Source organism: Eumetopias jubatus, unplaced genomic scaffold (assembly GCF_037043125.1).
Source record: "Eumetopias jubatus isolate StellerSeaLion01/CBP00866 unplaced genomic scaffold, mEumJub1_p1.0 scaffold_8, whole genome shotgun sequence".
NCBI lineage: Eukaryota > Metazoa > Chordata > Mammalia > Carnivora > Otariidae > Eumetopias > Eumetopias jubatus.
Genome location: NW_028274814.1, coordinates 135,823,724 through 135,840,424, shown reverse-complemented (window position 1 = coordinate 135,840,424; position 16,701 = coordinate 135,823,724). Strand labels below are relative to the sequence as shown.

The window sequence follows — 16,701 nt, the reverse complement described above, 5'->3', positions numbered from 1 at the left end:
GAGGAAGGGAGGGAGGGAGGGAGAGATGAAAGAATGGATGGCTCAAGGGAAGGGGCCGGGCTGGGCCCTTCACCTTCCCCTGGTGCAGGCCAGCCCCCTGCTCGGCCCAGGCCAAACCCATTCCCCCACCCTCATCACACCTGCCCACGTGACCACCTCTCCACACACGGAAAACAGAAGGCCTGAGAGATGGCGCGACTCGCCCGGGGTCCCACGGGCAGCTCTCACCGGGGCCAGTTCACTCCGAGGCAGGGACACTTAAGAAGCAAAAGATGTGTTCCTTGACCTTAACAAGAATCAAGGCCGCCAACCTAGAAAGGGGCTTAGCCAAAAGCCAGTGTGGGAATGAGCACCTTGGTAGGGGTGGGGGTTTGGGGGGCTCCTTCGGGGGGAGTGTTGTAAGTGGAGTCCTGGGTAAGGGAGATCGTAGGGATTGGGGGCCTGGGGCTTGGCGGGGTGGGGTGCGCCCCAGCCTTAATCAGGTGACTAACCCTTCTGCTTCTCTGCCCTGCTCCTAGACATAGGGTACCAAGGGCCCCCGCAGGGCTCCCAGCAGCTCCTGCTCTTTTGCTTCACTGGCATCCTGAGTGTGCTGAGCATCTTGGTCACAGCCCTGCTGCTCTGGAAGAAGGTAGGGGATGTGGATGTGCACGCCCAGCAGCGCCGCCCCTCCAGCCCATTCACTGTGGCTTCGGGTGCCTCCCAAGGAGTAGAGGGGCCGCCTGCCTGCCCTGCACGGCGTCCCAGTGGGCCTCGGTGAGGGGGTCTTCCTCGTGGCCTCCCTGCACCGGGACCCCACCCTCACCCACCCCCATGCTGCTAGCTTGCCACCACCGGGTCCCTTTGGCTCTTGCACGAAACCAGGGCCCGTCAGCCTTTTCCAGGCCACGGGTCCTCCTGAGTATTTCAGTGCAAGGCTCAAGCCCCGTTTCTGGCTCTTTGGATTAGGAGGCACCATCCTGGTTTTCTGGGTCCCTAGCACCCCAGATGGGAGGAGGAAGTGTTTCCTAAGAGCCACTGTCTATCAGGCACCCTGCCGCGCGCTCTCCTCTGTGTCCCACCGTAACTCTGCGAGGGACGTTTCTTTCCATTTTACGACTCTGGGAAGCGAGGCCCAGAGAGGTGGTGATTTGCCCAGGGTCACACGGCAAGCATGTGGCGGAGTCAGGGCTGGGGTGCACGTGGATGGGGCAGCTTGGTCCAAGGCTGCAATGGCACCAACACAAGGGAGGGTTGTCTCCCCATTGGGCTCTTGTCACTCTCGTTGTCACCCAGCCCTGTGGGTGGTGGTTCGATGCCTGCCCTCCCTGCCAGGCAGTAAGTGCCCTGAAGACAGAGGCCGAGGTGAGCTTGTTTCCGTGCCCTGTGCACGCCCAGGTGTAGGGGGTGCTCAGTAGATGTTTGTTGGGCAAAAGAATGCGTTACCCAGTGGGTGCCAGGTTCTGCCGGTTTCGGGGGGGGAGGGCAAAGATGGCTGTCAGGGCCCCAGGCTGCAATTTGGACCCCTCTCCTGGCTCCTTGAAAGCCTCAATCGGAACAGCCCGGGCCAGTGCTCCCCACCCTCTAGGGACCAAGAGCTCCTCTGCTCCTTGGCAGCCTTAGGGGCCGAGCCTGGGGAGCAGCTCAGCTGGCGAAGGCCCTGAGTGTGGGAAGAGGGCTCTGCACCACCATGGGGCTTCCTTGGGTCAAGAGAGGCTCAGCCCCTGCCCCCAAAGGGCCGGTCCCTGTCCGCACCCAGGGAAGGGCCCCTGAGATGGGATTTCATGTGTTGACTCGTTCAACCCATACTGAGCACCTACTGATTTCCAGGCCCTGTTAAGGCCCCGGGGCTACAGCAATGACTAAAATGGATCCCCAGGAAATCCCTGCCTTCGTCAAATTTGTATTCCAGCTGAGGGGAGACAGACCATAAACAAACATATAAATAAGTAGCATAACGGATGTGATAAGTGTTGGGGGAAAATACAGCAAAACGAAGAGAGTAATGAGTGTGGGAATGAGGGAGCTTGCGGGTTTTAATAAAGAGTCAGGGAGGGCCTCCCCACACCACACCTGGAAGGAAGGGGGACGGGCAGACGTAAGGAACGGTGTGTCCAGCAGGGGAACAGCACGTATGGGTGCTCTGAGGCAGGAACTGCAGGGAGGCCCCAGGTGGGTGGTGCGGCCTGAGTTCAAGGAGCGTTGACTGGATTTACTCTAAGTGAGCCGGGAGGCCCTGCAGGGCGTAGGAGACGTGGAACAGGATCAGATTGATCCCGATGGACCCTCCGGCAGCTGTGAGAAGCAGGGGGAGACTCTGTGAGGAGCTACTGCTTTAGTCCAGGCAGAGGTGACCGAGGCACAGCACTTCTGGGGAAGCGGTGGGCAAGGCAGGTTAGAGGCCAAAGGTGGAGCTGGTGAGATTTGCTGAGGAGGTGATACAGTCTGCTAGAGCCCCCTGCTTACAAGGGAGCCCCTCAGCCTGGGCGCCTCCAGGTCAGGACCTGCTGAGGTGAGTGTCTGGCAGACCCCTTGTGGGACCGAAGAATGGGAGAGGCAGCCCAAGGTCAGCGGGAGGAAGGACTTGCCTGAGCCACATGGCCAGTACACGGCAGGCCTGGGACTTGGACCCGGGCCTCCGTTTCCCACCTTGCCTCGGGCTGCAGACATGATCACTCTTCCAGAAAAGGCTCCAAGGTGATAAAAGAAGGTGAACACGGCCACTTGATTTGCCATAAAACTCTGGAGGCTGCCTTTCCTGCCATCTGTGAGCCGGAGCCTGGTGAGAGCCTCAGCCACCCCTCTAGTTCCTCTCCTGTGTCCCGTGATCCTCCTTGGGACGCTGCAGATGTGGGGTGTGACCCTGGAGTGACCGGTTCCTAGTTTGACTCATTCTGCTGACAAGCCGCAGAGTTGTCCACTCTGCTCCGCCCAAGGAGCAGGCACTGCTCTGAGGTCCCGCGGGGGTCCTTGGCCCCCTGGCTCTGGCCTGGTCACGGGGACAACTGAGCAGTGAAGACAGAAGATGATGGGAAACGCTCCACTGGGCCTCCCGTGAATCCCAGGTTTAGGACAGAGACCCACCCGCCACTAGGCCCACTTTCCCTCCATCAACCAGCATGTGCTGAGCGCCTACTGTATGCCCAGCTTGGCTCTCATCCCCAATATATTTCTTCCCCCACCCCTGGTGCTCTGCCCATGATGGTAGCAGGTAGGGCAGCTCTTTTTTTTTTTTTTTTTTAAGATTTTATTTATTTGAGAGAGAGAGGGAGAGAGCACAAACACGGGGAGCAGCAGAGACAGAGGGAGAAGCAGACTCCCCACTGAGCAGGGAACCCAACATGGGGCTCGATCCCAGGACCCTGAGATCATGACCCAAGCCGAAGGCAGACACCTAACCGACTGAGCCACCCAGGCGCCCCGGTAGGACGGCTCTTGACTTGTTTGTCACTCAGCGACTACTGAGCAGCTGGTGGGACTTGGGTGTAGACACAGAGACCGTGCGTCAGGCAGGGGTGGTGAAGGACCCACGCTCGGGCTGTGGACCCCCACACCAGGCTTGTATGAGTGAAGGCACAGGTGCCTTCCGTGGGTATGAAGCATAGCAGGTGAGGGGCAGAATCGGGTCAGGTCAAGACCTTGACCCCGAGCCTTCACTTCAGCAGCTGCTCTGCAAAAACAGGATCGTAATGGCTGGATCTCGGGGTCCTGCAAGGTCAGGGAGGCACCCGGCGCAGAGTAGGTAGGTGCTCAGTAAAGTCTGGGGGGGAGGAGGGGAGGGGATAACACTCAGCCCGGCCTGGCTTCCGAGCCCAGCCGCTCCCCCTGCTGCACGGCTTCAGCGACTCCTAGCCCGTCTCCTTCCAGGAATAGCTCCTGAGTCTCTAGTGCATGCCAGGCACCGGGCTAAGTGCCAGACACAGTGGAAAGCAAGACAGATGCAGCCCCTGCCCTCTCATCAAGCTACAGCCCTCTCTGAGCCTTGCTCGCCTCCTCCAGAAACGGGGCTAAGGATGGATTTTCACCCCTCACCTGGAAAGGCAGGGGAAGAGACAGCATTTGGGAGGCACCAGCTGGGTGCCTGACCCACAGTGGGAGTGCAGTGCATAGACGCTTCCTGTCTTCCCTCCCTGCACATGGAGGAGGGAGGGCTGGGGCAGGAGCCTGGCCTTGAAGGAGAGAGAACTCAGAAGGCCAGAGGCCAGAGAAGTCCCCAGAGCTCCCTGGAACTGGATCCAAATTTGGGATGCGGACCCTGTGGATGCCGCTCCAGAGTTGGGCGGGCCCCGGTGGCCCTTCATTCACAGGCCAGCGTGGCGTGAACTGAATGCAGGAACAGAGCACGCAGGGGGGGCCCCCCAGCCAGTGACCAGGCCATGGGGGCCAAGACGAGAAGACCAGGGAGGAGGAGGCACGGAGGACCCTAGGAGCCCAGGCAGCTGCGGATAAATGAATGGAAGCCGGGAGCTCCTGGCCCAGAAAAGGCAGATGATTCCTGCCATGAGAGCAGGCCAGAGGGCTCCCCACCCGCCGCCCCCCCCAGCTTGGGGATGGATCAGAGTTGGCTTCCCAGAGCAGGCAGCCTCCGTCCGACTTTGATGGCTGACCCGTCCTCACCCCCTACGGTCACGCTCCTCCCCTGCACACTTCTTCCCTTGTTTCCTGGACCCCTGGGCAGCCCCGTGCTGATCACCTGCATCTTCGCGGCTTCTGCTCATCGCGCATCTCAGGCCCCTTCCTCAGAGCACTGCCCACTCTGTACACTCCCCGGTGATTGCTCTGATCCCGGGGTGACGGTCCTCACCCCTGACGCTGCCCGGGCCCCTCCTCGAGCCCCAGACCATGTCCACCGTGTGAGGCCCACGGGCATCGGCGCTCACTCTCCCTGGCACCGCTTCATAGCGTCCAAGTCTTCCCTGCCTCGGCAGACGGCGCCCTGTCCCCAGATGCTCAGGCCGAAAGCCTTAGAGCTGTGCTTGGCTCCTCCGTCCTCCCCCGCAGCAAGCCCCGCACACAACCTGTCTAGGATCCAGCCCCATCTCGCCTGCCTCATCCCCCAGCCCAGGGCTTCCCTCGCTCCTCACCCAAATACAGGTCTCCCTGCTCCCACTCGAGTCCCCTCCAGCTCTGCTCCCCGCACCTGTGCTTATGTGTTTGCCACTGTTTCCCCCACTATAACTTAAGCCCCAGAGGGCAGGGGCTTAGGCTCCCCCCTCGCCAGGGGGAGCCTGACTCATGCCAAATGGTTGTGGGAGGGAGGCATGGCTTAGTTAAGTGAGCGCTGAGCCTTGGAAGATGAGTCGCAGGTGGCCAGGTTGTGAGGTGGGCAAGGTGACAGTATTGCTCCCATTGTACAGAGGGGGAGATTGAGGCTCTACAGGTTTCCTGAGCTGCTGGTGGCCACACTGATTGGTTTATTCATTTGAAAATCACAACTGGGCAAATGTTAACGGCAGGGAACAAGGCACCCGGGGAGGGCAAGGCTGGCTCCGAGGGGTGGAGCATCCTCACCCCTGCAACAAAATGAACCCCTCTGATTTTTCGAGGGGGGCAGCCCCTGTGGGCCGTAGCCCAGGCCTCATCTCCCCGCCTTCTGTGGCCGTGCCCTCGCCAGCCTCCCGGCTCATCCGCTCTCACCTTTTACTCCCATTGGCCTCTTTCTATCTGACAGTCCATCCTTGAGCATGTCCCTGACGAAGGATATTCCCGCCCCCACGCGATCTCCTCGTCCCCGTGGCCTGCGACACTTCCTCAGACTCTCGTCCTGTCTTCGGGAGACAGGGCGAGCCCTCAGAAGTCCGCCCCAGCCCCCGGCAGTCGTGGGGCTCCTTCCCACAACCCCACAGTGGCACTTGCCTCCGGGCAATCCCACCGGTGTCGGTAGAAGCACCACGGGGCTGGGCCTGGCTTGCTCACCACAGGGCCCAGAAGAGCCCCTGCCCACGAGCTCACACCCACCAGCCCTGACAAGTGTCCAGGCCGACAGGCTCAGCGAAGGGAGAGGCACCAGCCACCCCCCCCCCCCGCCGCTGTCTTGAGGTGAGCCGTGGCCTCTGACTGTGACAGATGCCTCAGGAAGCAGGCAGTGAGGGGGAGGGACACTAGATTTGGAAGAGGACACCCGGGTTCCATCCAAAGGCAGTCATCCGACTAGCTGGACAGGCCTCAGCTCACCCCTCTGCGAAGTCTACTTCCTCAGGCTATAAAGAGAATTAAATGACACTAAGAGCGAGTCTCAGGGGGTTTTTGTAAACTGTAAAGTGCCACACGGAGGCCAGCACCGATCTAACTGTCCATGAGACCCACACGTTCGTACAAAACAGAGGGGCGAAAACTCCAGATACGGTCAGGCCAGCATCTTGGTGAATCACACAGACCTGGGTTCAAATCCTACCTCTGCCATGGCTGGCTCTGTGGCCTCAGGCAAGTCTCCTGCCCTTTCTGAGCCTCCTGGTCCTCAAGTGTGGAACAGAGACCACGTGCAGACTCGCCTTGCAGGCTTGTCGAGAAGCACGTTGAGACAGGGCAGGTAATGCGTTCAGAGCGCGCCCCGGCTGGCATCCGGTGAGGCCCCCTCTCCTGAGCCCCGATCAGGCTGTGACTGGGGTGGTTCTGGCTTCTGCCTGGAAAGCTAATCCCGAGTACACGGGCTGGGGATGGGCAGGCGGCCAGAATTTTTAATTAGCTCCTGCCCGGAGATGAGGCTGTTGTTGCTGCGCGGTTGGCAGTGTGGTGCCTGCACGAGGCGGGGTGACCGGGAGGCCTCCCTCGGCCTCGGAAGGAGCTGCCCGTCTCGCGGAGCCCGGTGCCTCCCCACGGGCCCAGCGCCCCCGCCTCCACGGCCACCAGCAGAGCCTTGCCTCGGCCGGCAGGAGCCTTCTGACGCTGGCCCCTCCTGGCCGCTCCTGCGCGAGGCGCTCAGATGCCTTCCAGCGTCCACGCTGTTAGCTGGGCCCCAGAGCCGGGAAGCTTCCCCCTCTCTCTGGCCACGTCGACTGTCTTTAAGTTCCCCGAGACCTTTAGGTCTTGGCACTCTGGTCCCTCTGCCTCCCCTCCCTCTCTTGCCAAAGGTGTTCCTCAGCCTTTAGGTTTTAAACACTCCTTTCTGGGGCGCCTGGGTGGCTCAGTCGGCTCAGGTCGTGATCCCAGGGTCCTGGGATCGAGTCCCGCATCCGGCTCCCTGCTCAGCCGGCGGTCTTCTCTTCCCTGTCCCCGCTGTTCATGCTCCCTCCCTCTCTCTCAAATAAATAAATAAAATCTTAAAAAAAAATAAGCACCTCTTTCTGCCAGGTGAGGCATTTGTCCCCCAGAGTGTGCCAGGGGCTCTGTCCCGTCGGTCAGTGCATGAACCATACTTGAGTCAAACTGAATGTTCGCCATCCGTCTCCCCACGAGGCCCTCAGTCCCAGGCAGGCAGGGCCGCCGTCCACCTCTCCACACCACCTGGCTAACCAGAGGTGGCTGACAAGGGTGTGTTTGTCGGCCAAGGGCCGCCTTGTGCCACCTGAGGGCCACGCACTTATCCCCTAGTCACCTCCCTGAATCCTTGCTACAATCTCGTGTAGGAGGGTTCCTTGCTGAAGAAATTGAGGCCCGGAGAGGGGCAGGGGCAGAGGGGGACCAGACATCTGGTCTGGCTGGCACTTGCTCAGGACCACCCCCAGCAGTCAGCTCCGCAGCCGGGGACCCTGGCACCCTGGCACCTGGCACCGTGTCCCTGAGCCAGGCACTGCATCCGTGGGCGAGGCCTCGTGGCGGTCTCTACCATTTCCGGTCTGTGCGGGCAGATGAGTGGCGTGATGTGGGTCTCGGAGGCATTTGCCACGTTTCCTTGGGGAGGGTGGGGACGAGGTGCTGAGTGGCCTCCTGCCAATCTGCCATTCTCTGCCCTGGTGGGGTCTGTGGGGTGGGAGCCGCCCATCCCCGGCCCTGACAGACTCCTTTCCTCACAGAAAAGGATGCAGGCTCCTCAGAAGCACTCGGACCCGAGCGCCCACAGCCAGCAGCAGCCTCCGGACGAATCCGTCTACACAGTGAGTCTCGGGGCCTACGCTCCCTCTGCCTCTCTGAGGTCTGGCGCAGGGCCCGGTTCCCTGGCTGGGTCAGGTACCAGCCGTGTTCCTTGTCTGCAAACTGGGGACAAGAATTTCCACCTGGTGGAATTTCTGTGAAGATGAACATGTGTGTGGCCCCTGGCCCCCGGCCGGTAGGTAGTTGTGAGGTGCCCCCGGGCCCCGCCTCTTCCCCAGCTCACCCCTCCACTTCTGGAACAAGGGGCAGCGAGGCATGAAGAAAGTTCCTTCATCTGACCGAATGACGTTGACCAGCTCACCAACCCCTTCCTGTTTGGATTACACAAGCGACATCCCAGCAACAACAAGAAATCGCAGAGAAAGGAAAGGGTCAGGCACCATCCTAAGTCCCAACACATTCACCGCTTCTCAATTCTTCACACCTCCCCCACCCCACACGCAGACCTTGTTTTCTATCCTTAAACTCAAACAGAGACAGGGCCCGGCCCGGGGTGTCGTGTCATAAGCATTTCCTGTCGCTGCACCTGTCTCCGTGTTTACCTGGGGGAGGCTCAGCCCGGTGCCCTGGGTGTGAGCCCGCCCACCAGCCAGCACGCAGCCCCCCTGCCCTCGCCCAGTGGCTGCGAGGGTGATGAACATTTCTTTTCAGTTCTGTGTGTTTTAGTTCCGCAAGGAGCATATGCTCATTGTAGAGAAAGTGAAGAATAAATACCACCCAGTGTCAGCTGGGGTCTTAACTCTGTGAGCTCTAGAGCCACCAGGTTAGGATCTTGGCTCCACACCTGGCGGGTGCGAAGCCTTGCAGGGGACCTGCGGGTTCTCCCGGGGGCGCGTTCGAGGGCTGCCCCTCCACGAGGGTTCTGCCTGTCCGTGCTGTCACCATTCCTGTCGCCACCACCCAGACACACACGAAATTCGAGTCCCCACCGAGGGTATTCGGAATATGACCCTGTTTACTGAGGATAGGGACCGATGGGGATGAGGCAAAGCGGATGTCGCCACAGAACCAGCAACTCCAAACAGAACGCAACACGGCCAGCCCTCGGACAGCCTTCCCCTCCAGCCTGGGGGTTTCCACCAGCCACTGCTTCCCACGTGGCCTCAGATTTCCCCATATTCTCTCTTCTCTCCCAGAAACTCATGGTATTTTCCCTGTGAGGAATTCTGGTGTCAGCTGTTGAATAAAAACATTTCTCTCTCTCCACGCACACACGCACACACACGCACACACGCACACACGCACACACGTGAGATCTCTCCCTCTCTCTCTATATATACACCTACACACACATATATATAATATATATGACATAGATAGACATATCTACAGGTCTGTAGATCTATATGCTATATAAATACATATACATATATGTATGCATATATATAAAGAAAATAACCATCATCCAGGCCTATCTTCCAGGATAAATACCAGTAACATTGTCTTCTATAGCTTCCAGTCTTTTTTCTATAAATACACACAAAAAGACCCCTACACACACTCACACACACTTTTTTTTTTTTTGAGTAATACAGCTATTTTTGTTCATGTTACAGTATCTCAAGAACATCTTTCTACACGAATAAATATCCTTCTACAAGCGCACTTTTACTGGAAGAGACTCACTCCTTCCTGCACGGGACGTCTTTCCTGCCTGTGTTTAGACTTCTCTGAGGCTCAGGCAGCCTTCTCTGGAGTGTGGGGAAGAGGCTCAGCTGCCTTGCCGAGTTGCAGGGCGGCTTTAAGAGATTTCAGAACAGAAAGGAGGCGTGAAGGGAGGTCGATAAGAATGGCATTAACAACGGGGATAATGACGTCAGGAGCCTTTGTCGAGTGCCTACGACGTGCCAGGCACTGCAGTAGGAGTCTACACCTGCTATCTCACTGGTCCTCGTATTAGGGATTGAGGATACAGGTGATGTCCCCAGTTCACTTTTGTTTTCTGATTGCCTATTGCTGGTATGTAGACATATGATTGGTTTTTGTATATCAACTTTGTATCCAGTGACTTTGTTGAATTCATCCATTAATCCTAACAGGTCTCTGCAAATCCCTTTGGATTTTCTATGAACTCAGTCTATTCATGTCACACGCATGAGTAATGGAAGTCTCATTTCTTCTTTTCCTGTCCTCATACTTTTATTTCCTTCTTCTTCCTTTCTCTCACTGCCCCAGACCTCCAGTGGGATGGTGAGTAGGAAGGGTGACAGTAGGCCTCCTTGTCTTGTTCCCCGTCTCCGGAAAAGGATTTTTGTACATTCCTCCTCTACTCTCTTTGGATGGATACTTAGGTCATTGATTTTCAATCTGTCTTCTATTCGAATCTATGCATTAAAGTCTATGAGCTTCCCTTTAAGTATGGCTTTAGCTGCATCCCACGAGTTTTGATATATCGTCTTTTCACTATCTTTCAGTTTAAACTTTCTGTTGAGAATTCCTCCTTGCCCCATGGGTTGTTTAAAAGTATTTTTGCTTCATTTTCAAATGTTTAATTACTTTTTAGTCATTGTTCTTTCTTATTTCTTGCTAATTCCGCTGTGATCAGAAAATATATTCAGTATGATTTTAATCCTTTGAAGTCTTGAAACTTGCTTTGTGGCTCAGCTTGTATTCCGTGTGCACTTGCAAAGAATTTGCATTGTGCATGGCTGACTAAGTGTTCTATATATGTCAATTAGGTCAAGTTTTTTTTTTTCTTTAAGATTTTCTTTATTTGAGAGAGAGAGAGAGAGAGAGAGAGAGCATGAGCAGTGGGGAGGGGCCAGAGGGAGAGGGAGAAGCAGACTATGCTGAGCAGGGAGCTGAGGCAGGGCTTGATCCCAGGACCCTTAGATCATGACCTGAGCCAACAGCAGACACTTAACCCACTGAGCCACCCAGGCACCCACCAATTAGGTCAAGTTTGTTCATCATGTTGTTTAAAATATTTCATTAACATTGATTTTTATTTTTTGTCTATCAGATGTTAAGAGAAGTGAGTTAAATCTGTCCGAATGATTGTAGATTTGTTTATTTCTCCTTTTAATTATATCAAATTTTACTTCTTATTCATGTGGGAAAATGTTCATGACATATTGTGACATGAAAAAAAAAAAGCTGTGCCAATCCAATTTGTTTTTTAAAAGTGATCTATTAAGGGGCATGGATTTGGAGTGGGTCAGACAGACTGGGGTTCAAAGCCTAGTTCTTTTGCTCATAGGTTCTGCTACTTAAACTTCCTGAGTCTTTGTTCCATAATCTGTAAAATAGGGCTTAACAGTAGAATATTGCATTTACAACTTGCAAACATGCTACAATTTCTTCCATCCTGTATTTCTTGAGCCCACATCCCTCTCTGGCGACCCTGTCCTTTCTCCACGACTCATACCAGAAATGTCACAACTGTCTTCAGTTTTCCTCTCTCCTTTCTGACCCACTCAGTCAGGCTTTCTGCCCATGCATTCATCAAAATCTTCTTTCTCAAGGTCACCATCGACCTCCACATTGTTAAATCCAACGGTCAGTTCCTGGCCCTCAACTCCTTTGATGAGTCAGCAGCATCTGACACTATCAAGCTCCCTCTCCTCCTTGACACACTTTCTTTACTTGCTCCTGGAACATTCCACACCCTCCTGATGCCCTTGCCCCCGATTCACTACTAGGCCTCCTTAGCTTCCTTCCCCTGGTTCTTCCTTAGGAACCAGTGGACCTCTGACCTCTGAACATCGGAGTCCAGTCCTGGGGCCCTTCCTCTTTGATCTTTGATCTTCATCCCCTCCCTGGAGAATCTCATTCAACCGCAAGGCTTGAGAACATCTACATTCTGAGAACGCCCACATTTCTGTCTCTAGCCAGACACGTCCTCTGAACACCAGAGTCATTCCATTCGAGTCACTGCCTTCTCTCTCAGACCAGCCTCTAATTCTTTACCAACCCAGGGGCCTCTACTCATAGTCCTCTTTGCAGGGACTGACTGCCCCGTCCTTCTAGCTGCTCAGGCTGAGCATTTGAAGTTGTCTTTTCCTTCCCTCCATCCCTGCTCATATCTGACCTGTCAGCACATCTTGTTTCAAAGCATGTCCTTCCCCACACCTTCACACCCCTCCAGTGCTGATGCTGGTGGGAGCCACCACCATTTCCTGCCTGGTGTCCTGCAGTTGGTTTCTGGTCAGCTGGCCTATTTTTTTTTTTTACGATTTACTTATTTATTTATTTGAGAGAGAGAGAGAGAGCGCGCGAGTGCAGGGAGGGGCAGAGGGAGAGAGAGGCAACTTTAGCCGACTCTGTGCTGAACACGGAGCCCAATGAGGGGTTCAATTTCACAACCCTGAGATCAGGACCTGAGCCAAAACCAAGAGTCAGATGCTTAACTGACTGAGCCACCCAGGCGTCCCCCAGCCGGCTTATTATTATCCTTGCCCTTGGGCAGCAGGCAGAGTGACTTTGCTCAAGCACAGATTCCGTTCATTCTGCTCAGAGGCCTTGCTGAGTCCTGGTCCTCCGAGAAGCAGCCACTAAGCTGGGGTGAGCCCGAAATTGTCTTATTAGGGAAAGCACTTAGGAGGGAAAATGGGGAAGGCTGGGCGAGCAGTCAGACCAAAGTAGAGCTGGTCCTGAGTGAGGGAGCCTCGATGCCACGCAGTCTAGGGAAGGCTCAGCAAGGCCCAGGAGTGCCCACGGCAGAGAAGTCTTCTGTCTCCCGGGGTGGGAGGCTGTGCTGGCATCCCCGCTGTGCACAGGGCCTCTGGCCTCCATGCACCCATGACGGTGGGTTCCAGAGCCCAGCAGCTGGGACCCTTGCTCAGTCCTGGTCCCTGGAGCTGGAGCTCCATGAAGCACATTCTCACAGCTGCTGTGGGCCTCTGAAGGTCCCCGCCTCACTCAGAGTCAACGTCAGGGCCTCCACAGAGCCTCCCTGAGCTCCCCACACCCCAGCCCCATCTCCTCCTGTCATTCGCTGGCTTCCTTGCTGTTCCCCAAACAGCAGGCATGCCGTCGCCGTGGGGCCTTGGTGTTGGCCGCGTCCTCTGCTGTTTGCAGCTGTCCACGGGCCGCTCCCTCACTCCTCAAGCTCTGCTCCGACGGCACCTTCACGGGGAGGTCTTCCCGGAGCTCCCCTCTAAAACTGCAAGCTTCGCACCCCCTCCATGGCCCCAACCTCCCAATCTTCCTTCTCGTGTCCCTCCATGGCCCTTATGGCCACCTCTTACTTTCGTGATTGTGCTTTGTCTCACACGGTAGGTGCTCAGCAGTCGAGGGCCCTGTGGACAAGTGGAGGGCCCTTCTCACCTTCCAGATGCTTGGGTTTCCGTGCGGCTCCGTGCTGGGCTCAGGCTGGGCACCCCGGGGCACACCACGGCACACATGGGGCATCAGCTTTGTGGGGTCACTGTCCCTCAGTGGCACTTGGATGCCTCCCCTCAACTCTGCTCCAGCCTTGGCTGTCCTGCTACCCTCATTCCTGCTCACTGCGGCGGGGGGACCTCACTGACACACCGCCAGTGCGGTCGCTTCCCACTGAGGAGCCTCCAGGGGCTCCCCACTGCCGGCTCTCCAGCCTGGCACGAGCGGCCTTCACTGCACGGCTACCCCAGCCCTGTCTCCCAGACTCTGGCCCCCACTACGGGCGGCTCCCTTCAGACATGCCAGGACCCTGCCCTACTTCTTCTCCGCCGAGTACCGCTCCTTTCCAAACAGCACCCCCAAATTGCACCCCTCTGCCTCCGGGGTGCCTTGTACAAGTCTCTATGTGTGGGTGCCCACGAGAGTGAGCTCTTGTGTTTCCTTGGTCACAGGGAGGGGGGTGGGTCTTACAGGGGGACCAATGTCTAGAACCCTCAGATTAGGTCTTGGCCCACAGCAGCTGACTGAAGCTTTGGCTTCAGCTGGGCTAGATGGAGGCTTTGCCGTTGACTTCACACCTCTGTCAGGGCTGACAGCCATTTGGGTCAGCGCTGTTCCCCATGGAGCAGCAGGAGGCAAAGGACTTGGAGGGCCTGGGTCCCAGACAAATAGGCCTAGCCCAGCCCAGCCCAGCCCAGCCCAGCCCAGCCCAGCCCAACACAGAGTGTAGCCCAGCCCAGCCCAGAGCATAGCCCAGCCCAGCACAGCCTGATACAGCACAGCCCCATCCAGCGGAGCCCAGTGCAGCCCATTCAGAGGCCAGGGTAGTCTTCTCCCAAAAAGCACACCCTGAGGGAGGCAGTTTCCATCACCACCAAGGAAGGCCAGGAGGGTCTGGTGCAGAGCCTCAGAGGGTGTCCCGTTGACAAGGCTGCCAGGCATGTCACAGCCCAGTGATGCGGGTCACCCTCTGAATGCAAATGCAGCCCAGCAGGTCAGGCCTTGTCAAAGGCTTCACTCCGCAGCTGCTAATGGGCTGCAGCCTCTGCAGCCTCCCCTGTCCTTAGCCCCACAGCTGCTCCTGCCCTCAGCATGGCCAGCCGCCAGCGTGTGTCAGAGGCCCGTGCGGTCCCAGTGCCCGGTGCTCCTCACCGGCTCAGAGATCCCTTAGCCACTGCCCAGCCCAGTGGGAGCACGCAGAGCTGGGGCAGGAGGGCCGAGTCTCAATCCTGGCTCCACCACCGTGAGGCTGTGTGACCTGAGACATCTCTGAGCCTCTCTGGGCTAATGTGCGACAGGCGGCCTGCGTGAGCCGGACATGAGGGAGAAGGGAACCACCTGTGGACCCCAGATCTGCTCCCCTGCTGAGGTGTCAGCAAGGAGGCCCCTTTCTTCCCTTCACTCTGTGACCAGATGTGTACAGTTTGGAGGGGCTGCCTTGTGCAAGTCTCCAGATCCGGGTGGGCAGGGGGTGGGGGCACAGGGCTGCTGAGCAACGGATGTCTATTCTGCGTACCCGGCTTGCTGGCACGCTGGGCAGGCGTGAAGACCCGATAGGCCAGAGCAGGCCCTGGACATTGTCTTCTACCGAAGATGGGGCTTCTCCTTAGGGCAGTCCTGCCCCTTCCCCACCCGGAGGGAGGTCAGAAGCCCCTCTCCCAAGACCCACCCTCTTTCTGACTCAGGGCCCCTTGAACTGATTCCCAGGGCTGCCGAGCCATCTCTGTGTGTGATGCCCTTGAAGTGAGGGTCTCCCAAGCGCCAATGGTTTATTACACGGGTTTTCATGCACCGCTACCTCTCAGCGCCTCCCTCCTCCCCTCCCCACCCCCTCCCCTTGCCTCAGAGCACCACCTGTCTCTCCAGCCTGCTTCGGCAACCCCTGCTTGCCTGTTGCCAGGGAAACCACCTCCTTGGCAACCAGCCGGCATCCATATGACAAGTACACGAGGGAAGGGAAGGTTCCTGCCTCTTGCTTAGGCTGTTGGTGGCTCTGCTCTGACAACTCCAAAGAACGGCATTTGCTCCTTGCGCGGGACCGGGTGCCCGACAGAGTCTGAAGGAGGGTCCAGGCTGTGACCGCAGAGAGGGGAGGGAGGCATCAGGCTCCCCCTTGAGTATCATTCAACTGATGATCATTCAGCAGTTATTAAACGCCTACTATTTACCAAGCCCTGAGCTGGGCCCTTCACATATAATATCTCATTTAATCATGCTTCGAACCTGCAAGAGAAATATGATTATTCCCATCTCACAGATGGGGAGATGGAGAGAGGTTCAGGGCCTGCCCTGGGCTGGCAGGTGTCAGAGCTGAGAGCTGAGCTTAGTCTTGTCTGATTTCAAAGCCTGGTTCTTTCTACCCTCCTGAGGCCTCTGATCAGGCTGCTCATAGCTGGGCCAAGAGTGAGCGTGGCCCCAAGACGTGCAATCCAGTGGGCAAGGAGCTCATAGTTTGCATGGGCCGTTGTCCGAATGTGCTAAGCAAACTGTCAGTTTGGTGGCCCAGAGGCAAACCAGGTACAGCTTGACGGGAGGGGTGTGTGACCCCAGCGGGTGCCTAAGTCATCCGCGGGCTGAGGTGGGGGTGTCAAAGGAGTCCTAGAGGGGAGGATGGGTGGCCAGGACCCTCACAGGGGCAGGAGCTTTGGCCCCGGGAGTGAGGACAGATGCCAGAAGGCCGTCCTACTGGAGCCATGGCCACGGTGTCATGGCTGGGGATGTGGCAGCCAGGTTCCTGAGGGCCTGAGGACGGTGGGACCGTGGGAATGGGCCTGGGCTCCTCCCCTTGCTGCCAGGTAGAAGGATGGGGAGGGCCCACCCGGGCTGAGCACGGGACTCTAATGGAGCCTCGAGGTGGTATGAGGCAGGCGACGGAGTGCAGAGAGGAGTTGCCTTGAACGAGCAGGGACAGGGCAAGGTGACTCTGCGAGAGAGGAGGGCAGGACAAAGGTGTGGCAGTGTGGTGCTGCGTGACGTGGCGGGGCAATGTGGCCGTCCCCTCACAGGCTGCGGCCCGGAGGGCTCCGACTGTTCCCTGGGCTCCCGCAGGCAGGGGTGATCAACAGGGAGGCCTGGCTGCTGGGACCCTCTCCCTGCCTCTTGGTCCACCTTCCTCTGACCCTCTCCCTCTCCCACAGGCCCTACAGCGCAGAGACACTGAAATCTACTCTTGCATCCAGAATGAGGCCAGCAGCCTGCCGACCACCCAGAGCCTCCACTCCCAGGTATGCGGGGTGGGTGGGGGGGGGCAGCATGCCTGGCTCCTCCTCTTGTTCCATCCGCACCTTCTCTTTGTCTGTAAAATGGGGGTAAATAGAACCACAGGAGTGAGCCATCTGCGGCTGAGTCCGAGCCCTCTCCCCTAGACAG

General features: G+C 57.4%; 1 protein-coding gene across 1 annotated transcript in view; it reads left to right on the top strand.

Annotated features, from left to right (window-relative positions):
- Window positions 1–16,701, top strand: part of NFAM1 (NFAT activating protein with ITAM motif 1) — a 44,545-nt gene that overhangs the window by 17,780 nt on the left and 10,064 nt on the right. Inside the window, exons 3-5 of the mRNA XM_028115340.2 lie at window positions 519–631; window positions 7,932–8,012; window positions 16,470–16,556. Coding sequence (XP_027971141.1) covers window positions 519–631; window positions 7,932–8,012; window positions 16,470–16,556 — 281 coding nt within the window. The remainder of the gene's footprint in view (window positions 1–518; window positions 632–7,931; window positions 8,013–16,469; window positions 16,557–16,701) is intronic.